The following is a 23,952-nucleotide window of genomic DNA, read 5'->3' as shown; positions in this document are numbered from 1 at the left end:
GTGTGTATGTGGGGGGGGGGGGGGGGGGGGGCATGGGTGCATCTGCAGGGTATGATGTCCACAGCCAAGCACAGAATATGACTCCTAATCAAGAATTGCATGAAGGGGATTTCTTCAGCATGGTGGACCAATGCACAAGCCAGGTCTCCAGCATCTACACAGAGAAATGATATTTTCTCAATTGCGGCTTTTGTTCCTTTGCGCTGTTTTTTACGTCACCGCTCCATTTAAGTCGAATGGTCATTATAGCAAGAACACCTTTGATGGCAATGCAACCTGGTAGCAGTTTCATTTTGCCAAATAAAAGGACATTTGATGATAAAACAATCTAAAATGCTTCTCCCTTTGTTAGATAACATTGAATGTATCAATTCTTACATTCTCAGTTTTGCTCTCTCTTTCTCTCTCTCTTCAGCCAAATCTCTACAAATGTACTATTTGACTGAACGTTCTGGCTTCTGCCTCCACAATCAATGTATTAATGAATGAGCCTACAGATTTCAATGTTTACTTTCTCAGTTTTTACGCAGCTTGTGTATAACATGTAGTAAGCAGTTCAAGTAGTTTCTGGTGACATTGTGCGCAATATTCAACACTGCAATCAAAGCAAAGTATGCAATGGATAATTTATTAAGGTTTTTCTTAGAACCACGGCTTTGTAACTATAGTAACAAGACAGCCTTACCCTTTCATTGTAATGTTCATAGACATAAAATGTTTTTGGAATATAGTAATCTGATATAAGTGCTCCTGTGCCTATCATGAGGCAGATTCATATTGGTGACCATACCAGTGATTTTAAATGTTTTAGTTTATTTACTGCAAATGACTTACACTTCACATTGCACTTGACCCTTTTTGAAAGCATTGTACAGTGCTGTACATTTTTTAACCTGTTTTCCTAGAGCCATTCTGAGCCAGCTGACTTACCATGGAACCATAACACAAAAGCAAATTTGAAGTCTGCAATTTTTTTTTTTTGTTGTTGTGTAGTAAAATTACCATGGGGATAGAAAGCTGAGAAAAATGATCAGCAGCAATGTAAAGTAAACCTGATTTGTAGTAAATGGGCTAAAATGTACAAAAATGCTGCTGTGAAAATGTTACTTTTGAAAATGGAATGGAAGAAAGTAAATCATTTGTGCTCTTGTTTGTCATTTGTCAAACCCTGTGTCTCTCACTAAAATTCACCAAACTCTCTTGTGGATCCGTTCATGGCTAATTTTATTGTTAAAAGCTCACCACACAGATCATGAAGAACACAAAAGATATACACGTGAAAGAGCCATGAGACTCAACAGCTATCAATTTCACAAATTCTAAAAAAAATGTAAGGAAGGCTGGAAGGGTTAATTCATGACTTTTTAAATAGTCTGTTGTTCTACCGCTCAAGAGCAAGGCCAATGACATTCTATCTTTACAGCTGTCAAAAATAATGCAACAAATAGTTTGTGTTTGGAGAGTCCGTGTGGATTTCTATAAATGTTTTTGTTGATAAGGCAGCAGCTTTACTTTGCACATTATAAATCACATTTTCTGAGTCAGAATCTGTATCTCTATTTGCATTGAACAAAACAAGACAAAGTTCATATGCACAAGAGAGTAGCTACTTTGTGGCAGCAATACAAATAATTAAAATACTAATGTATAAATACTAATTCAAAAGGTGATAAGCTAATGTAAATTACAGAAATAATTAGCAACCATTGAAAAGTATGATAAGCCAGAGGTTCAGCAGGGACCAGTCTTCACAGCAGTGTATTTTTATTGTTTGAAATTGAAAGGACAAACTGTATTACTTGAAAATAATTCTTTTAGCAAAAGAGTGTCATGCTTTAGATGGGGGTTTCAGTAGTTGCTTAGCAACAACAACAGCTTTTCCAAAAAGCATCTGTTTATTACTGCTAACCAAAAAAGTGCTGCGCAGTGGACACAGGTGGTTGGTTAAGCTTTGTATGCAGTAAGAAGCCTCTTAACAATGCTGGATTTGTTTGGTCACTGTTCCTAATTAAAAAGTTCTTTATGTTTTTAGCCCTACTTCTGCTATATGGTAAAATATTTTAACTTATAAAGTTAAAACTTACCATGCGTGATAGATATCTATCTAAGTGGTGAAGGCTTTGAAGGCTCAAATATTACTGACAATAATTTCTTGTGAAGGTCCAGCTTTGACTGCAACAACAACATATTGTTTGTTCCAAATGTCACAATGATGAGACCCAGGTTGACTATCAAAGTAGGAAATTCATTTTAATTCAAAAGCCCTAAGGCAGTTGTTAACATAGTCAGGTATTCTGTACAATGGCAATATTTAATTGTTTGGGAAGAAAGACGCATTCATTAGGAGGGGTTAACTTTCCAATAAGAAAGTAGGACGGGGAAAATACCTACTGGTAAAAAAAAAAAATGCAATATGTTGTTTAATAAATACAACACAATAGAATGGCATTCACCCTTGGCCCATCAAGCTATCTGGTATGGTGAATACTGTGCATTATCTGCTTGCGGTTACAAATTCACACTAACAATGTGATGTATAACAAGGCAATCAATCAGTCAGCGCTAATTTGATGTAATACCACCAATTTTTCATATGGGCAAAATTGTGTGAAATCTGCTCAGCTCTCAAATCTGAGAGAGGAAAAAAGAGAAAAGATTTTTTTTTTTATCATGCATGTCTTAATGAACGCAAATGGATCACGGCCAACTGTATTTCAAACTGTTAAAACAATGCTTTAAATACCAGTAGGTGTGAGTAGTTCAATGCTAAATGCTGTTTTTTTCAATTTTGCATGATTTTGTGAACTTAAAAAGTGAATGTCAAGTGAAACACATCTCAGTGGCAAACTGAGTTGTTCATTATACTGGAGAAAGACAAATGAAAATGCAACACCCAGATGTTGCTGAGGCTGAGACAAAGACTAATTGGTTAACACAGTAGCTTTAGGTGCAGATTTTGCCCTCTGAGGCAAGACTTGATGCCTGTAACCTACTGTGTCCAAATAACACTGTATTAAACCATATCTAAACCTAAAACTAAATAGAATCTTACAGTTTAAGCATATATCTATACATATAAATTAAATAATCTTAGAAGCACAATCACCACTGTACAGACAACATGTGTATGGGCATAATCATAATTATGACGGTATGAAAATAAAGTAGTGTTGCTTCAAACCAAAATGATTGCCTACATTATGAAGTTCCTGGATCGGGCTTGGGTGTTTATAAAACTTAGGGGCATCAGTAAAGGAAAAGAAGACTTGCTAAGTCCTAGATGTCTAAGGGATCATGATTATGTTATTTGGTGCCACAGACACTCAACAATTGAGCCAAGATATTGCTGTTTAACATAACTTCAGACACCAAATACCTAAAAAGAGGTCTGTCCTGTGGCATTTACTGTTTCTGACTCATGGAAAGTAAAATTCCCCCAAACTATGATATCTGTGAACCATCTCTTTAACCAACTCACACACATTTAGGATATTCTATGAGATCTCCTTTTGATAACTAATGTAATTTTTTTCCCTTCACTTGGAACTGTTTGGAGCCCCCCAGATTGATTTGAAAATATTATTAGGTCTGATCAAAGATAACTCTGAAATTCCTTGCAATGGTGCTGGAGGACAGGGTGATGCCATTCAGAGTAACAGGAGGCAGACACCATCTCCACATTTAAGAGTAGGCTTAATACTTTCCTCTTTGATAAAGCTTATAGTTAGGGCTGGCTCAGGTGAAGTCCTGAACCATCCTTTAGTTATGCTGCTATAGGCCTAGACTGCCGAGGGACTTCCCATGATGCACTGAGGTCCTCTCTCCTCCTCTTTCTCTCCCTCTGTATGCAACTTCATCCCATTAATGCATGTTACTAACTTCACTTCTTCTCTTTCCTGTAGTCTTGTGCTTTCTCATCCCTCCTCTCTCTCCTCCTATCACTTTCTGCAGGTGTTTCTGGCTCTGGATCTGTGGTTCCGGGTCACCTGCTGACCCCATGTTCCTGCTCAACACCCTCTGCTACAATTAGTGTTACTAATCATATTGTTATTATTGTTATTATTGTTATTATCATTTACATTACTATAAATATCTGTACCATTATTCATTCAGTCTGTACCAACATTACCTTTACTCTCTGTACCTCTGTGTGTATATTGTGTAGGCTGCCCCCACCTACCCCCACCCACCCCACATATCCCTCCCTCTCTCCCTCTTTATGGCTCCCCCCCTCCTCTCTCTCTTTCTCTCTCTCTCACCCCCAACCGGTAGAGGCAGATGGCCGCCCATCCTGAGCCAGGCAGACCTCTTCAAAGAAAGTTTTTCCTTGCCTCTGTTGCCTAGTGCTTGCTCTTGGTGGGAATTGTTGGGTTCTACAATATCAGAGTATGGTCTAGACCTGCTCTATATGAAAAGTGCTATGAGATAAATGTTGTTGTGATTTGGCGCAATATAAATAAAACTGAATTGAATTGAAATACAGCAATGAAAATGCTTTGAGAAAGGTTTATTTGAACAATAAGAAAACATGCAATGCAATCTAAATGTAGAAGAAACATTGTCCAAAAAAGCCTATATATTTGGAATTGTCACCTGCCATCTGAATTTTGTATTTCCTTTTATATAAATAAAGACATTTAGGCCTACACCATACAGTGGTGCAGAAAATGTCTCCAGAATGCAGTAAATTAATGAAAGTAAAAAAATAAATTCAAAATAGTGTTAAAATATCTTCAGTTCTTGTTCTCGTGAAGTGTATCGTCACACCCCAAATCTGTCCCCACCACTTGACCATAAAATAAACAAATTTCTGACTTTATTTCAACATGCCATAACATGTTCATTCATTCCTGGCATATTGAAAGGTTATGATTCTCCACATAAATCACTCCAAACGCATGTGCTTGGGTTGAATAGCCAGCCTAGAAACATATTTCCAATATACTCAAATACATATGTTATTTGCGCAGACTGCGTTCATTGCGCTGTAATCTCCTCCCACCTGACTATGAGGCTGCGCGCTCCCGGTGAGTTTTATAGCAACTGTTGCCCAGTGAGGCAGCGCCATAGTCACCGTAGTCCTGGCGACTGTAACCCACCAACAACAACCTCTCGCTCCATCATTACCACCTCCTCCACCATCCTCATCTCATCAACCAGTCCACAGCTCAGGTTTGAACACATATTTTATTATATTTCAGCCCGAATTTAGGTCTGTCCCTCGCTTCCAGGGATGGCTTTATAAAGGAGATGTTAATGCTGTGGTTCATGTTGTGTCTGCTGCTGAATGAAGGCTCGGTGAATAGCTGGGGTAGTTTGCTAGCGAGGGTGTTTCTTTGTGACGTGGTAGCTTGCTTGCTAACGTTGCCTGTAGATGCCCACAGCTGTGAGAGGTCCTCCTCGCTAGCAGAAGCTAGCTGTGTACTCTCACAGTGTGCTTTGTGGCTAAAAGTGACCTAAACGTGCTAATTTGCGTGTAACTTGTTTGTTTAAACTTACCATGCTGAGTGGTAGCATGGGTCTGGGCTAGTCACTGATGCTAGCTGGTCAGCTGGAGCAGGAGCAGGTGTCTGTTGTTGCTAGGTTGCTAACGCCAGCGTTGCCTTCTTACAATGCCTGTTGGTATCCCCCCTTTTTTGAGGGCTACGGTATTGCAAGTTTGTCTTTCGGGTCGTTCAAATCTTATTGGTCATTCAAAGTCAACAACGTCGATCAGCAATGGAAAGTGCTGTGAGATTTTCATACACTAACTGCTATTGACAATAGCTAAGCGATTACTTTCCCTTTTGTCTTAGGGAGCAAGATAGCTTCGCTAGCTTTCCATCTGCCCTCTTTGTGGCATAAGATGGCTATGAGAAGCTATGTAATAACACAAGGCTTGCAGTGATCAAGCTTTGAGGGGGAAAAACACCTGTCCTATTAACAATAAATAGCTTAACGTTACTTCCCATTTTTATCAGAAATTATTTTGTTTTCTTGCATTGCACGTTCTGTAATTGGGCTGGTAACGTTAACGCCAATATTTACCCACCCCTTCTGCAATTCAAATATACTCCAGAGTTATTGACTAACGGTTAAAATATTACATTTTTTATGTTTGTTATATGTGTACGTGAATTTCCCTGTGTGCGCAAGAAAGGGGAGGAGAGGGAGTGTATTCAATCCAGCATGACACTACAAGGCAAAGATGCTTAGTCGTGAGTGAACATCCTAACATTTTGCCTGATTGATTTTAGGCCCACTTAAATTGCATAAAACATTCAGTCACATCTATTTCAGTGAAATATGCTTGCTATATTTCCTTTCCTCCCCATAGAATCAAACTTGCATTTTAGGATTCCTTAATCCTGTGGGTGGTTCTGACAAGTAGAGACTTGGTTTCTTAATGTTACATCACAATTATTCTTGGGTCCACTGGGTCTCCTGTGCAGCTGCGATCTCTGATTCCCGTTAGGGGAGAAAACAGATGAGTGTGGTGAGGTGAGTGGAGGACAGGTGCACCTATAGTAAGTGTGGGACTCCTGACCATCTAGGCCTAATATATCTGTACGTGTCCACCACAGAAAAGATTATCAGCAGTAGATTAAATTTGATTGTCCATCATCATCCCTAGAATTTGGTTTTCTTTTCAAGTGGTTGTTACTTGTGAACCATGTATACTGTATGTAACTGGTCATGTGGTAAGTCTATTATATGAGAAAACCTGTCAAGTAAATTTTATTTCTATAGCCCAATATCACAAGTTTGCCTCAGGGGGCTTTACAATCTGTACAGCATACGGCACCCTCTATCCTTAGACCCTCATCTTGACAGAGTTAGAGCAATGCAAACCAAAATACCAATGGTACAATTTGTATGCAAACTGTGACATATACAACCCAAAATAGGTCCTGCACAGATACATATCCCAATACACACACACACACAAATAGGATGTTTGGAACTGCTAGTTATCAGATCATGTTACCACTCACCTGTAGTCCGGTAGCTCAGAAATAGTACCATGCCACCTGCTGCCTGGATCCTGTTACATTTCCAATCACTTAAAGTGGGGCTGATTAATTCAATTATTCAGTCATCCATTTTCATGGCTTAGCAAAATACAGAATGTTTGGTTTGTTATTTGTCCATCAGAAATAATGTATATTGTTGATGAAAGAGGAGACCTAAAGGTCGTAAACCAACATCTGGCAATTGGGATGAACAGAGTACATTTAGACTTGGTAACATATGCCATGATGCTTTAAGAAATGTTGGCTCATATGACATTTCTTTTTCCATTTCCACTCATCCTGTCATGACCTAAAATCAGATCAAATGTTGAACAATAGCTTTTGGCACATCTAACCCATATATTGATGCATTGTGTTTTTGACATCCAAATCAACATCAGCAGTCCTTACAAATGTAAGTCACTCCCAGTTTTCTTTACAATCTGAAAACCCAACTCCTAAACAAACACAGCACTTTGCATACCTCCCCCACTTCAGCTCCCTGTTACATCTCCCTCCGCCTGTTTTCCTGCTGTACTAGCACCAGATCATGCCTCTGTCTTACCTTGGGTTTGTACTGTATGTGTGTGAGAGGGAGAGATTTTGTGTATGGTGTACTTTTCAACTTCACTCACCAGCTTGTATTTCTTAACTTGGTGCTTCAGACTCCACCTTTATCACACATGATCATTAGAGAAGCAAATTATGGTTCTATGTATTTTCTGGTAGCTGTGGCTGTGAACTGTGTACTCTTTACTATATGCTTGTAATGTTGGCAAGAGGAATTAAGGAGAGAAAACGCAGGGCGAAATGTTGCCCTCCTTGGTGGCTTTTGTTCCTCTGTGTCTTTGTAGGGGCTTGCACTTGCTCAGTGGAGCACAGCATTTAAGTGGGCCACAAGGGAGTGCCTGAATGGTGAGGCAGGAGGTGTATTATTGTGTGTGTGGGTGTGGGTGTGGGTGTGTGGGGAGGGGGTTGGTGTGAGGCAACACGAGTGTGTTGTGATGCAGGGGCTCTTTTCCTCGATTAGGTGGGCTCAGTTGGAGCCATGTACTTTAGCATTCAAACTGCACTGTGAAATATAAGTCTACATTCTCCTCTCCTCACAAGTCCTTTATTTAGCATTGGGATACAGTAAGCTGAAGGCTACAGTTTGACACTTTTATCACTTTGGTCGCCTGCATCCAATGGCTTTCACACTTCCACACTGTGTCGTAGTATATTAATCATATGTGTAGTCAGGTTTCATTGCTTATGAATTTATGGTCATTACAGTTTCTCGTCGAAATCACAGAATAAATATTTGAACTGGATAGCTTATTTTTCCACGAGCCAGTCTGTCTAGCAACAGCCTGCTGACATGTCTGACAGTGATAGTATATATGCATATCCCCCTCCCTAAGGTGTTGAAAATAGTCATGCTGAAAGCATAAGGCTGTACATTAATGAATCTCAGTGCCCCTGTATAGTAAAATAAAATGCAGCTTTTTCCTACTGCTTTACTGTTCCTCACACTCTCAGTGCACCGGGAAGTACTGACTCAGCTTTGTAGTCCAACTTTTAGGTTCGTCACCACACACGCACGCGCGAATACAGTGATAGCCTTCATCCCAAGAAAAAGGCCAGTATGATATTGAAGGTAAAGGGAAGGGGCAGGTTGTCTCTGGAGAGATTCAAAGCTGTTAGGAGACCCAGCTTAATTAACCAAGAGAGGCTTGTTCGTGGAAACTGTGATGGGGAGGAGTTGGCCTTTCCCTGGAAGGAATGGGTGATGGTAGCCATACTATTATTAACTCACAAACACAGGTTAACCATCAGTGTCTCTTCACACTCTTATCCTTATTCAAAAAGTTCATTTTACCCTTAGGTAGCAAGTACTGAAGATGTAGTCTTAAATCTCTGATGCGCAATTTCATTATTTTATTAGTAGTAATGACGTTTATGTGGTAAAGATTGGATTAAATTGCCAATTGTTTTTAGTATCTTTTAGTACTGATCCAGCACTTCTAATCTCAAGTAACGCTAAACCTGTAAATATGGGAACTGACAGAGCAACGGGAAGCAGCATCTATTTGGAGTTTGTTAAATATTAACTTGTTTTATGGCTGTGAACATTGAGAAAAGACCATGTGTCACTGATGCATGAGGCTCTCAGTACATTGAGTACCACAAGGCAGAAACAGGTGCTTGGGTAGAATTGCTCATGAGCAGCTTTAGTAGCATTGATTTAGGTAAAACAGCCAAGGGTCTGTGGTGAAAGTAAGCCTCATGTTTTCTATTATGCCTAGATTAGTATCTCATTTAGGCCTATTTTATGTCCTAACTTAACCAAACGTTTCCTCTATACAAATCTTCTGTTGTGTTATTTGATAGATTTGTCTCTTTGTTGTTCAATGCAATATGTTCTGGACACATGTTAAGGATAAGGTTTATACTTGCTGAGTTATTGGAGGTTGGTGGCACAGATTTTATTTCAGTATTTGAGTATTTCACCAGCTGTTATAAAATCATATGGTAAAGAAAAAGCTGTGTATCTGAGGTCCTTTGCCTATTGTAAATTAAGTCTTTTTTCAACAACCAGAAGAATACAAACCCATAGTAGTAAGCTGACTTTGTTTAAGTGAGTTATCAATCTTTGATGCCACACGAGCGTTAGCTCAGTGATGCATTAAGATTCTAATGTTGTTATTGAGTTTTAAAGTTGCTTTGCCAGTTTGACCGGTAGCTTGAGAGTGTTGTTGGTTTTCAGTGATTGTGACCATTATCTATAGTAAGACTGTGTTTTCTCTGTCTTGTTTAGGCGCCATGCAGACACCTGAGGCAGGCGCTGACTCCACCTCCACTGTCCCTCTTCAGACCACCGTGCCTGTCCAGCCCACCGGCTCCAACCAGCAGGTGCCTGTCCAGCAACAGGTACAGCCAGCCAGTCTGTCTGTGGGTGTATTTGTGTCCGAGTGTTCCTGGACAAGTGTGCATGCTGGATTTCTCAGTGCAATATGTGACTTGTGTCAATTAAATAATTAATTTGCACTTTGTATTGCCAGGCCCAGACTGTTCAACAGGTTCAGCATGTTTACCCTGCACAGGTTCAGTATGTGGAGGAAAACAGTGGCGTCTACACCAATGGCAACATGTGAGTCAGTCTGTTACCCAGCTCTTACGCCACTCCACAAATATTAGCACCGTCTCTTCAGTCTGTTCTTCCTCCTCTTAAGTCTCTTCACACCATCATTCATGTCACAAGCACATGATGTTGGTGGGAGTGCATTTGTTTTTTGCATTTGTTTTCTTTTATTAAGAGGTGTGCAGTCGTGTGTTTGATTGTACTCAGTCACCTGAACATGACCAGAAGTAGGCCTGTCTTTTAAGTGCTGACACTATGCCAGGCTCCCCTGGGTCTGTGGAATGGGGTTACATACCACTAACAAGCCCAAGCTGTTGGTCCTACTGTGAAACACACATACACACACATCAGTGCATGTACATACATACTGTGTGACTGGTAGAAACACTCATGTAAGGGGCTTAGAAATACAAAATCACACATATACCAAATAGCTGGACTCATGAGGTGACTACCAGGCTTGTCTCAACATAATATTGGTTACCCAAATCACATGTAAAAACACATTTTTTAGATATTTAATGTCACCATTAAAAATGATAACATTATCAATAATGAACACTTGTACTCTGTAATTGTAAACATAGGCTCAAAAAAATTATCCAAGAAACAGCTAAGTTACAAGTAATAATTAATAATATAGATGGTTTTGCCTATCATTGCCTAACTGCTAACCTCTCTTCTGAACAGAAGAACCTACTCGTACTCAGAGCCGCAACTGTATAGCCAGAACAGTGGAGGGAGCTACTTTGACACACAGGGCAGCTCATCACAAGTGGCCACTGTGGTGACATCTCATGGCATGACCAACAATGGAGGAGGGGGCAATGGAGGAATGAGCATGAATCTGGCGGGGGGTCAGGTAATCAGCAGCAGTCCTGGGGCTTACATCATGGACAACACTGGACCCCACCCTGCTACTCAGACCGCACGAGCTTCCCCAGCTACTGTAAGTAAAAAAATTTAATTTAATATAGCACCTTTCACAGAATAAGTCACAAAGTGCTTTACAAGAGTAAATTAATAGAGCCATATATATATATATATATATATATATATATATATAATGATGTGCATAACACCCACAAATTGGGCCCCTCAGCTGCCTTTTCCTGCCTGACTTTGTTGATAGACCATCAGATTAGTGTATGTAGTGACTTTGTAGTAACTTCTAACTCTTCGCTGTTCAGATCCACACAGCTATTTATTTGCCTAGTCTCTCCCTATTAGCGCGGATGTTCTGTTTCTGTCATACCTTATTGATCTATGCACTAGTTTGATCTGCAATTTTGAATGCCATTCTCAATATTTGTATCACGTTTTCTAAATTGCAGTGTGTGGTACACACATTATGTCACATTATAGAGAAACAGCTTTTGTGTGCCCCTCCTCCATGATTGTGTATGGTGTGTTTTACCTCTGGCAATGATCCTTTGCTGATGTATGTGGTGCGCTGCGTAGGCTGGGCCAGAGTCTCTGTAGTGATCTAACTACTGCCAGCAATGTTCACATTGTAACCCTTAATATTTAAGGTTCAAGTAATGCAGGGCTTTGTTTCCATCCCTGATTTCATCTGTTTGTTATTCCCCCTCTTTGGCGTGTAAGAAAGGAGGGGCTAAAACCTGAGAGACAGGTGTATTAAGGAGGGGAGGATGGTCAGAGAGTGTTGACTGACATTATGTGGCTGTCAGTCATGGCAAAATGGCTGCAATTTTTTTTTTATGTAATCAAAATTTCAAAAAGGGTAATTTAACTTTTGCTTAAACAAAATACCAGCTCAACCTTGTCCAGCCTAAGTGATGTAAAAATGGACAGTATTTACTGCTGAGCGATGACTGGTATTTAACCCCAGTTATCAACTCAATTATTTCACATGTATGATATCACAACATCTAGGTAATCTCAGGAATCTGAGATAGATCAAAAGAAGTAAAAACTGATGCTGAGGGGACAACCATTGCAAATATTCACCACCAATGAAATTACACAGAAACACAATGCTAACTTGCCGTAGAGAAAAAGAAACGTCCTTTGATCCTTGACCTTGAACCTTGTATGCCATGTCTTTCACATCACATTTTTAGCCTATCTTACTGTATGATTTTGTTGTAAACATGCCAATACCCAATTAGACTTCTTTCCATGAAGCATGAACCAGCTTTTCAGCATAACTCTCGAGGCTGACATGCAGGTGTTACTAAATCATATTGGCACACTGCCCTATTCTTTTGTTTTGGTAATGGAGTCTGGTGTTCTCTGCACATGGGAGTTGTTTTAAGTGGATATGTGCTGGTGGAATCTGGAAGGATTGTGTGTCTGCCAGCTATCCCTGATTGATGTACTTGATCCTGTTGAGCCTATGTCCCTGTTTCTCAACTAGGCAAAGATTTCCTTTTTAAATGACAGGTAGTCCTGCTCTGCTTGGGTTTAGTGGTGCTTGCTTTGGGATCCTTTCTAGATTCTCTTTATTTTTGCTAGTTGCCACTAATGTGTCTACATCAACTCTTTATTTTTTCTTGCTTTTGTTTTTATTTCCCCCTCTTACATTTTGTTGTCCTGTGCTTCATGGTTTATCAGATTGAAATGGCGATTGAGACGCTCCAAAAATCTGAGGGTTTATCCAGTCAAAGAAGCTCACTGCTCAACAGCCATGTAAGTTGCTTTTCAAAAATGCTTTTGCTAGACTGGATCTCTTGCTGTTTTGCCTCCCTCTCTCAACTCTGTATATATTTGAGTTTGATGTGGTGCTTGCTGTTTTAGTTGCCTGTTTCAATTGTAACTATTGCTTTAAATTCACTGGCTGCTATAGAAATGCTTTTCCAGAGGTGGGAAGCTGCAACATCAACATTACAGATAGTAATGCCAGTCTGAGGTCTTTCAAGATAGTTTGAGTGGACCGTTTTATGCATCTCCTGAGTGAAAAGCATGTATTCCTTTGTAGCTCCAGTGGCTGTTGGACAATTACGAGACAGCAGAGGGCGTAAGTCTACCACGATCCACCCTCTACAATCATTATCTGCGCCACTGCCAGGAGCAGAAACTGGACCCTGTAAATGCAGCCTCTTTTGGCAAACTCATCCGCTCCATCTTCATGGGACTCCGTACAAGGCGCCTTGGGACAAGGTTCGCTTATGTGTTCCTTTTTCTCTCTTTTCCCTTTCTTAAGTAAGAAAAAAAAAAGTTCCTTTCTGTCCCCCTCTTCCATCCATGTGAACTTTTCTGTACACGTCACAATGAGACTCTGTCAATGTGTGTCCACTTTTTGTACTTTATATCCTTGCAGAGGGAACTCCAAATATCATTACTATGGCATACGTGTGAAACCAGACTCGCCACTCAATAGACTCCAAGAAGACATGCAGTATATGGCCCTCAGACAGCAACCTGTGCAGCAGAAACAGAGGTACGCAGTCAGCTTGGCATGCATACAGATAGGGCTGGACGATATGACCTAAAATCAAAATCACGATTAATGAATTGTTATTTTGTTTGTATGTTGTTTGGTTTTTTTGCCCTCATAGTTCACTGACAAGGTTTTGGCAGTAAATGTACAGTCACATTGTGACCTACACTGTAGGACTGTAGGACTGACGGGGCAGTGAACACACACAGTGGGGAGAATATTAACAGGATTAAAGGCCAAAATAACTGACATGGGAAAATTATGTCGGTTAGAGGCTCTGAATTTCTGAAAGATTACTTTTCGGCTAATCGTCCAGCTCTACATACAGACGTGCAGTACTTCCTGTGACATAAGTCGCACTTTTCATACATACTTAGGTGAGCCATGTGATTTCAGGTTCAAGCCAGTGCAGAAGTTTGATGGCTGCTCTGGGGATAATTACTCAGGTGGAGGCCAGCCCCAACCTGGTGCAGCAGAGCAGACAGTCATCGCACAGAGCCAACACCACCAGCAGTTCCTAGGTCAGCTGCCTATCTTTTTTTTTATCTGGATGTCTGTAAATCCAAAAACATGTGAGATGCAGTGAAACATACAGAATGTTGTTTATCAGATCATTCCACAGTGGTGAATTTAGTGTTTTTATTACCCCAACAGATGCGTCAAGGGCACTCCCCGACTTTGTAGACCTGGACCTGGGACAGAGCAATACAGAGAACATCAGCCCAGAGGATGTGAAAGCTCTCCAGACCCTTTACAGAGAGCACTGTGAGGTCAGATGAAGTGCATTATTTTTGTTTTCACTGCAGAGTCACCACAGCTCACTTTGGCACTTAAGTATATTTCACAGGGGTAACGGGGGTCGGGTCCCTATTCAGAGCTCAAAGAAAGCAAAGTATGACCCTTCAATATTGTAGAGTTCATTGATGCAACATCATCATTATGACTATACAGACTGAGACTGTACATTCATCTATTGATCTTCCTGGACTAGCTGCATTTCACCACCCACTAACTCACTGTGTGTTTTTTTTTTTTTCCCCCTTGTGTATATATGCCTTAATCAAGTATTTATCATGACAGCAATTTACTAGTTTAATCTTATTTAAGCTCTCTTCAATGAGAAAAGGCTGGTAAGACTGAAAATACTGAGTTAAATTTTACAAATTTTGAAAAAGAACACAGGTTTAAAGTTTGGCTGGAGTGTGGAAACTTTGGGAAAGGTCATGTGTGCTCATAGCGACAGAGATCCGCAAATGCCAGCTGCTGGCATTTTAGAACAGAATTTTCTCTTCATTTTGTGAAGTTTTCAATCATAGCTCTCCTAATGTCTGAAAAACTAGGGATCAGGTCCTCCACAGGTGATGGCCTTTTGGTTTGACAGACAGAGGTTGTCATGATTTAAGTGTCAGTTCATCCAAATTACTTTTTTTTTAAAACAATAAAAAATATTTCCTCACATGTCCTTACTGCTGTCTAGCCGTGCAGATAAGTTAGGGATTGAAATGCTGAGGATTTGGGATGCCCATGAATGAGATTTCTATTGCTATGTCAATACGAGGTGAAATTTCATGTGTGCTCCTTAGAGCACTGAAAAACTGACATTGACAATTGACAAAGTCTTGGTTCCTCTGGATAATCCACAGAGCTCACTGTCAACAGTTTTCAAAGGGACTTTTTCTTCTTTTAGGAAGTAGTTCCAGTAAAAACTATTCACTGTTTTTGTTTGTTCTGTGCTTTTGTTTCAGGCTATCCTGGATGTGGTTGTCAACCTCCAGTTCAGTCTAATTGAGAAGCTGTGGCAGACATTCTGGCGTTATTCTCCCCCTGACTCTGTAGAGGGTGCCACTGTAACAGAAAACAGGTGCGGTCAAGCTGATACCTTAAATCAAGTCTTTCAGTGTTTTGCTAAAGACAAATATTAGCTACAAAGAGATACATATCTAACCTTATTCTAGGATAATCTGAAAATTCAAAGCCATCCTTCTAAGTCTGGTTTGTTCATTCCTCAGCAGTATAAGTGAGATTGAAGTGCGGCTCCCCCGGTCACAGCTATTGGTGCTGTGTAGAAACGAGGTTGTACTCAAATGGATGAGCACCTGTGACCATCTAATGTACCAGTCCCTCGTGGAGATCCTCATTCCTGATGTCCTGAGACCCATTCCCAGTGAGCCACAGTCATCGACACCTCTCATGTTTACACGTTTGGCATGGTAATATTCATAATAACACAATCATTAACTCACTGTTGTTGTTTCTGTCTTTTTTTTTTTTTTTTCTTCGTGTTTTTGTTTTTCAGGTGCCTTGACTCAAGCCATTCGCAACTTTGCCAAAAGCCTGGAAGGTTGGCTCAATAATGCCATGAATGCCATTCCACAGAGAATGATCCAGACCAAGGTACGCTTGCAGCATTCATACAGACTTTACCTGCTGTGAAAATGCTACATATAAAAGTAACTCGTTACTGTTTGTAAAATATATGATTAATACATGAGAGTAATATTTTTACTATCCAGTTTGAAAGGGATGTACTTATGGTAGGTAACACCTGGGCTTTTGTGTGGCCCCTATTACAGATTGCTGCTGTTAGTGCCTTTGCGCAAACACTGCGCAGATACACATCTCTGAACCACCTGGCTCAGGCGGCACGTGCTGTGTTGCAAAACACGTCACAGATCAACCAGATGCTGAGTGATCTCAACCGTGTTGACTTTGCCAACGTACAGGTCAGAACAGCTCTTTGTTTGGATATTCAGCAGTGGAGCTTCAGTTATATGTTTTACAGTATCCCTTGTCTGTTATCCACCCCAAAAGAATATAAACATTTTTTTCACTTTTAGTTTCACTGTGCAAGTGTGAACCCCCAGTTCTTTATGTTACTGTATAGGAGCAGGCATCATGGGTGTGTCAGTGTGAGGAGGGAGTGGTTCAGCACTTGGAGCAGGACTTCAAGGCCACACTACAGCAGCAAAGCTCTCTGGAGCAATGGGCGGCCTGGCTGGACAATGTGGTCACTCAGGTGCTCAAGCCTTACGAGCACCGGCCCAGCTTCCCCAGGGCAGCGCGACAGTTTCTGCTCAAGTGGTCCTTCTACAGGTCTGCAAAAAACACAACCATACTGAGACACGTCTGTGCAGCGTTGTTTTGAATAGACAAAACACTTAAAATATTTTTTTCATGTCTCTGCAGTTCTATGGTGATCAGGGACCTGACTCTGCGCAGTGCTGCCAGCTTTGGTTCCTTCCACCTGATTCGCCTGCTGTATGACGAGTACATGTTTTACCTAGTGGAGCATCGTGTGGCCCAAGCTACTGGAGAGACACCCATGGGTGTCATGGGGGAGGTATAACTGTGGCATCTTATCTTTATAGTATTTTACAGTGCCACTGTGATACACTACAGTGTTACCCCAGAAGAGATTTTTTACCTAATTACAATGTAGTACCTACGGAAGCCCTGAGAAGCAAGAATGGGTGAAAAAATGTCTTTCCAGGATAGTCTTTCTAAGTTCCTTAATTTTTTTTCATCTGTGAAACAGGTGTATTTGTAATCAGTGGCTGAAGTGCACCATTTAAGATTAGTGCAGATTAAAATACATTTTTAGCCAAAAGCTAGACATGACAATAATGTTATATAGCAGTGTTTCCCTTACCATTGTTTGGGGGGAATGACAGAAATATAAATAATTAGGCTATATTAAAAAAAAAAACGGACGTGCGAGATCTAGCGCTTTTCACACACACAAACCCACACAGGGAATTCGCTTCTTGCTTATCGCCTCAATAGTTAAATTTATTTGAACTTGAGCCATGCAACGTTGCTCTGGTGTTTACCGGAGCTGCTTCTGTCCTCCCCATCAGTGTTTTAGTGTGGGCGGGGCTTAGCAGCTCCTCCACTCTGACACACACTTTCATATTGAAGACAGCGCACTAGCAAGAGCTAACTTGAAGTGAAACCACATTGGCAGATGCAGTACGCGAGCCCAGCTCGTTGTAGATTTTGTGGCTGTGTGGACGGAGTCAGATTATCCCTTAAAATAACTAAAAACATATGTTTGGTCAAGGATGCGTGCTGCCCACGTGAGAGTAGCGTCGTCAGACCCACGTATACCATGTGGAGGCAGTCAAGTAATAACCTATTTTATAGGGGACAATTCACAATTACATGTACTGCAACAATGTATTAATTCTGAATTGTCCCCTATCAAATAGTATTATAATAGCCTGTTTTAACATTTAACACACTTTCTGATAACAAACTGTGCTTAAATTGTAACACAGAATTCAGAAACATTTTAATAGAAAACACAGAATCTGGCAAGAATTCAACAGAATCTGGCCAAAAATTTGATGTATTTCATGGTTTCATTGCCTAATATGTATATGTAGCGTAACTGTAGCTCCATCAGGAGGCAGTAACTTTAGCAATAAAAATGTCGAAGAGGAACGGAGAAGGTGACAGGCAAAAATGAGTGCGTCGATGACTACACCATGTATCCGTAACTTGGCTGCTCCGCAACACTGGTCGTTTCGGGGGGGGTCAACCTCCCCCCACTGAAAAAAATCCTAGGGGAAACCCTGTATAGCATGCTAACACAAAAACATTATCCCGGCACAACCTTTTTTTTCACCTGTCCTTCGGTCATAAACACAAGAGAGAAAACAATTTAGATGAGACTTGGATCACCAAAAAAAAGTCATAATGTATGTATAATAATACATTAAAACTATGTGAATCATTATTGGCCCCTCTAATTATGACGTTTGTCTCTGTTTTCAGTTCGACAGCCTCAACACCCTGTCCCTAAGTAACCTTGATAAAGGTATGTGGCAAAATGTATGAAGTGCAATAGCTAAGAACTCAAGTATTCTAGAAAAGAGATCCTGTAACTTTTGAGCAATAATTAACGTTTTCAAAAGACTTGTTTTTACAGTCAGTTAAATTCACTAGCCATTTAGGTCAGTGATGGGCAGTAGAAAATATGGTTATAGCACACACTGGCATGCTTTGCCTTTTAATATTGATGTATTTGCATACTTGTGTGTTTTACTCTTTTGTTGATCTATAATTGATGAAGCCTTAATTGTGGAAAAATATCCTTTATTGTGTTAGACTTTTTAATTGACAAATTGAAACACGATCACCTGCAGCAGCAAACATGAGGCTCATGGAGGCATGTTTTCAATTAAATCTCAGTGAACGAGTAAACCAAACATCTTGTGAAGAGAAAAAAAGTTCTTAGCAGTGTTCAGTATTAACCATTTCCTAATTGCCTTGAGCTCTTGAGTCTGTACCAGTGTTTTATAAATGTGTTGTTTTCTCCTGTCTAGATGAAACAAGTGGGATGGACAGTGACTTAGAAGAGGACACGGAAGAGTCTGGGGAACCTCTTGCCAAACGAGAGAAGTCGGAGCATGAGGTGATCCAGGTTATCCAGGTCGGGGCATTAGAGGACGGGTCCCACCCTGTGGTGGGTGTCGTCCAGCCAGGTGTCCTCCACTCGCTGCCCCAGCCCCCGCAGGACCACACTGAGCACATCCTAACCCCCTCTGCTGGTACTCCCACCATCCGCCACTGCAGCACCACAGGCAACACCTATGCCTCCGTTTGAGGGTCTGAGGGCACGGCTAACCTTGTCAGGCCTATTTTTGCTATCTCACTCGCCACATATCTTTCTCGCTGTAAGTCTAGATGTTTCCGTCTTTTTCATGTATTGTCTCTGTCTGCACTTGTGTAGACAAGCTCTCCAATCCCTATCTAGCCCGGTCAGTGGGGGAGTGCTGAAATGATGATACTCTGGCCAATATGTGCTGTCCGTGTCTGACTGCTTAGATTCTGGATGTGCTGTCATCCCATAAGTCTGTGCTCTATCACAATGCGGCAGCTGGAGGAGAAGGACTAATTTGACCCATTAAATGTTTCCTGCCTAGGTATGACTTAAAGCCTCTGTCTGTCTATAAAGACAGGTTTTATCTTGAAGGAAAATTAAACTCCTTCAAACTACTGATGTCTCAGAGCTCAAATCCATGTCACTAGTCCCAGTGGAGCAAAGTCATCGATAGACTCAAGACCTTTGCCTATTGTAAATAGTTTTGCTGTACTTTCAATTGGTATTATCCAAAACTCATGGTGCTATCATTGTTTTGTTTTGTTTTAATTCCCTCCTAATTTTAGTATGATTTTTGTCAACATGCATTCCACCTGCTGAAAAACGTTTGGCTGAACAAAATATTTTGAGTATTGTATGTAGCTAAAAAACAAATGGATGACTTTCTATGTATGTATGACATTTGAAAAAGGATCATGGGGCAGTTTTGTCTGGTCTGTTCTAAAAATGATATGGTAGCCACCCACTGATAACCACTTACAGATTTTAGCCACAGAAAAAGGAAAAATTAAGAAGTATCTGTGCTGCTACTCGTGTATATAGAAATGAGATTGAGAAGACCGGCTGTACAAAACCACTTCCTCAATGCTAGCTTTTCTATGCACTCCGTGCATAACACTTGCCTTTGTTAATTTTAGATGCTCTGTAGTGTGGTTTACACAACAAGCTGTAATCTTGAAAATAACTTACTGGACAACTTCCCCCCCCCCCCTGTTTTTTGCAGTTCCTGTCTTTTAATGAAATTCACAAAGGACCAAAAAACAAACTTAACAAGAGGAAGCTGAGAGTGAGCCATATGGGCCCACCCAAGAGCTGTTTCCTGTCCCACAGTGCCATGTTGCAGAGCAGAAGGAATGTCAGGGATTTAATGTACCTCGGCTTTATCATAGTGCCTTATCCTTAAATGCAGCTGTCCTTGAAGTCCTGACTGTGTGCTGTAGAGAGCCCACAGCCCCTCTGCATTGTCCCAGCCACAGATTTGGCTTTCTGGTGACTCGTGGCTGGATTTGGGCTGGCTCATCAGTGTTGACACCAAGGAATGCAGGCACAGACACACCTGTTGTTTTCTCTGGATCAGCTCTACTAAGCCTATTACTTATCTGAATCATGGTCTTTAGCCTTGCCCCCTGCCCTCACTCTGCCCTCCTAAGGCCTATTCTCGCATTAGCCTTTGTTATCGGGTGAAGTGTGTGTGTTTGTGTACACGGATGCATAGGTCTGCACTGTGTTTTTATGTGCATGTGTACATGTGTATATAAGCCTGTGTGTGTGTGTGTGTGTGTGTGTGTGTGTGTGTCTGCGTGCTTGTGTGTGTATGTGTTGGAACACATCCATCAGTCACCCTACCTCAAACCAGTGGTGCCAGCCCTTTGACGCGTGCAGCACAGTCACCAAACCTTATTGCACACACACCACTGTACTGCACAAATCTCAACGCGATAGAGAAAAACTGCATTGCTTTTCTCTCACCTCTGATACATTTTCACTTCAGTTTTTAGCCCATAAAATGCTTTCATTCTTTGTTCCCTGTTTAAAGATCATCTTTGTACAGTGGACCAAAAGTAGATATTTTGTGATATTCAAAGAGATATATAGATATATAGATATAGATATATATATATATATATATATATGTATAGTATATATAATGATCATACACTACATATATTTGTTGCTTTTTATGTGGTTGATCTGATTGTTTATGTGTGATTGTTTCTTTTGGTAGCTCCTCTGTAATTAGTTCATAGACTGTGAAATGGAAACAGCATGGGGACTAACTTCTGATTCATTAGACTACATCTATACTTGAACTGTTTATAGCCTTCTGTGTTGTGGCGAATATTGAGATTAATCCTCTAAATAGGAAGATTTTGTTACTAAACTAAATTGTAATTGTTTTTTTCCATGCTCTGTGAAATGGTCTGTGCCATTTCCCTGCAGAAATGTTTATTTATTGATATTTATTGTATTTTGTTATTGTTTAGATGCCTACCCATTGTAACACATTATAATGGGTAGTGATAATGAATCATGAAGTATACCACTGCAAAGAGCAAACCTACTGTACAGGTGGACCAGAGGTTTTTTTTGTTGATTTGTTTGTTTATTGATTTGTTTTGTTTTTTCCTTTTGTAAGTAAAGTACACTGATTTAAGGTTTTTGAAAAAATGGGTTGGCACTGTGTTTGCTGTAATCAGTCTGTTATGTTCTATTACTAGTCAAAGATTTCCTTTAGATACTAGATGTACACAGGATATTTGCCTTGTTTTTGTGGTTGTGCCTGTGTAGAAAACATGCTTAGCAGTAAAGGAGGGTGGGAAAGTGCAAATACTGCACATCATTTAGGTTACTGGGTCAGCGGACTCTCTCCGATGTTTTGTTAAATCATTTCTATGACACTTTGGGGAATCTGAAAAGTAAATTATGGCAACCCCAAAGACACCTTCCTCATTGATTAAACCTACGGTACATATCTCATGCTGTAGCCTCATCCTGCTGTCTTGAAATGTCGGGCTTACCAGATCTAGGAATTGAGCACACACAAATCTGGCTTTCTTATTATGTTGCTTTTGAAAAGTCTGCAAGAAGATGTCAATTAATTTTAAGCAGCTGGAAGTTGAACGCCTTAGGCTGTTTGTTTACATCAGTCGGTGAGCATAATGAACTTGGTATTAAACTGCTGAAGGCAAGTGGGGAGAAAGTATTGAAAATGTTCATCTAAAAAAAATGAATGGATAGCAAAACTTAAGCCCTAGATCACCTCTTATACTTTCTCCAGAGCCACACGTAAATCTGGGTTCGCATAATAACTTCCCAGAAAATCAACTACCCCATTCCCAAGAGCTCACTTAACTGACTCCAGCACTCACTGAATTTTTGAGAATGAAGTTGTAAAAAGTGATGGCATTCTGTTTGTGACTTTAAAATGTTAAATTATGTTGTAAATCTGGGTAGTGTGTACCGAAATGAAGGTTTTGCAGGACACTTTTTCTTGCCAATGGCATTTTTTGGCCATTCTCTCAATGAATGATTTTTGTTAAAAAAATATGAATCTCAGCTCCCTCGTCATATAAATGAACTACAACATTGTAGATGTAAACTTGTATTATTTTGTGCCTGACGTGAATATGGCTTATAAAATGTTTTCTTTAAATCTTTATTGTGTGCTTTAGGATCATAAGTGCTTTCTGGTCTTGCACGTCTACCATGTGCTGCTAGAAACTTTTTTTTTTTTTTTTTTTTGGTCAATTTTGCCCCTCCCCTTTTTATTTTTTTACATTAACGTGCCAGACAGTGATTTAGCTTTCTGCAACTCAAAGCCTGCCTGGTCTACACTGGAATGATGTTAATGCTGCCAACACAATTGTACTTTATTTCTTGGTGTCTTTTAAATGGAGAAGTAAGATTGTTTTTGTAACAGTTGTTTGCAAATGAGCCTGTTTCCAACCAGAAAACATGAAAAAATAAATAAAAAGACATAAGCTATTCCTAAACTTGTCATAGGAGCAAAAGCTAAGAGATGCCTCTTCACCTGGACAAAATGGCAGCTTCACTGACCCATAGCAGACTCCAGTGCCTTTAATTTCGCCCCGGCCAGAGCAGATGGCCTGGGTAACTATTGGGTCTCTGGTGGGCTACAGATAGAGGCTATCAGAGCAGACATTTCATTGCACAGGTGCTGCCACTGAGAAGACACCGGGGCTGAGGAAGCGTAAAGACCTGTCCTCAGACTGGACTATTTATTATTTACTGGATGTGACACCACAGACACACACACACGCATACTTGGTAGTTTACACACGGTAGATTATCTGCAGACTGCTTTTTATTGTATAGAACTGGTTAACGAACAAGGGGAGTTACTGTAAGTAAAATGCTCTCTTAGGACTTCTTTTCTCATGATCGTGATTTCTTTCGTCGAACGATATTTTCTGAATGCTGTGACCTGTTTTGAGATTTGTATTTGGATGTTTTCAAGTGCCATTTGACAGTCTAGTGAGTCGTGGCCATCTGTAGCACGCTCTAATGCAAGCACAAGCATTTGGCAGTGGCATTTGGGGAAGGTTTTTATTTTCATTCACCCTAGACAAAAATATGTATATATCAAAAACTGAAAAAGGTATATTTATTTGTGTCCTAATTATTTGATTTGTTCTTTTGGTGAACATTTTATCAGATATGTTGGTTGCTTTTGTGATTTCCTTTTCGGATAATGTATACTATCTGATATAATATATACACACAAATTTCATGTGACTTTCTTTTTGTGTGCCATTAAGATTTCTTCTCAAATTGGCAAGCAAACCAATGCGTGTAGGGTGATTTGTATTGTGTATTTTACATAAAAAACAAGGACAATTGGGGGACTTTTATATTTATAAAGACATTATCATTTAGTGTGTCGTATTGATGACTATAGAAACTATTAAAGACACATGTAGTTTGGTTTTCTGAATATTTCAGATCTCAGCTCAGGCTAGCTTCTTAGTGTTGTTTTCTTAAAATTTGTGACTTGTCTTTGCAGTAATAAACGTTTTCTTGTTGAAAG

General features: G+C 40.2%; 2 protein-coding genes across 4 annotated transcripts in view; both read left to right on the top strand.

The window, feature by feature from the left end:
• glis3 (GLIS family zinc finger 3) overlaps window positions 1–292 on the top strand; it is a 17,377-nt gene extending 17,085 nt beyond the window's left edge. Inside the window, exon 11 of the mRNA XM_046066198.1 lies at window positions 49–292. Coding sequence (XP_045922154.1) covers window positions 49–170 — 122 coding nt within the window. The 3' untranslated portion in view covers window positions 171–292. The remainder of the gene's footprint in view (window positions 1–48) is intronic.
• Window positions 293–5,068: 4,776 nt separating this feature from the next.
• rfx3 (regulatory factor X, 3 (influences HLA class II expression)) lies at window positions 5,069–23,951 on the top strand. 3 transcript variants are annotated; one of them, XM_046066195.1, is made up of 17 exons: window positions 5,069–5,172; window positions 9,793–9,905; window positions 10,037–10,125; window positions 10,810–11,065; window positions 12,694–12,768; window positions 13,058–13,239; window positions 13,400–13,519; window positions 13,916–14,040; window positions 14,174–14,289; window positions 15,265–15,380; window positions 15,529–15,683; window positions 15,816–15,913; window positions 16,093–16,242; window positions 16,404–16,612; window positions 16,706–16,859; window positions 18,296–18,338; window positions 18,847–23,951. In XM_046066195.1, exons 2-17 carry the CDS (start codon window positions 9,798–9,800, stop codon window positions 19,125–19,127), a joined length of 2,277 nt encoding a protein of 758 aa, XP_045922151.1. In that variant the 5' UTR covers window positions 5,069–5,172; window positions 9,793–9,797; the 3' UTR covers window positions 19,128–23,951. The 3 variants fall into 3 exon arrangements, with proteins under 3 accessions (XP_045922151.1, XP_045922150.1, XP_045922149.1); XM_046066194.1 differs by having other exon boundaries at window positions 10,807–11,065; window positions 15,532–15,683; XM_046066193.1 differs by having other exon boundaries at window positions 10,807–11,065.
• The last annotated feature ends 1 nt before the right edge of the window (window position 23,952 follows it).

The sequence above is a fragment of the Micropterus dolomieu genome, linkage group LG13 (genome assembly GCF_021292245.1).
Source record: "Micropterus dolomieu isolate WLL.071019.BEF.003 ecotype Adirondacks linkage group LG13, ASM2129224v1, whole genome shotgun sequence".
NCBI lineage: Eukaryota > Metazoa > Chordata > Actinopteri > Centrarchiformes > Centrarchidae > Micropterus > Micropterus dolomieu.
This window is presented reverse-complemented; position numbering and strand designations above follow the sequence as displayed.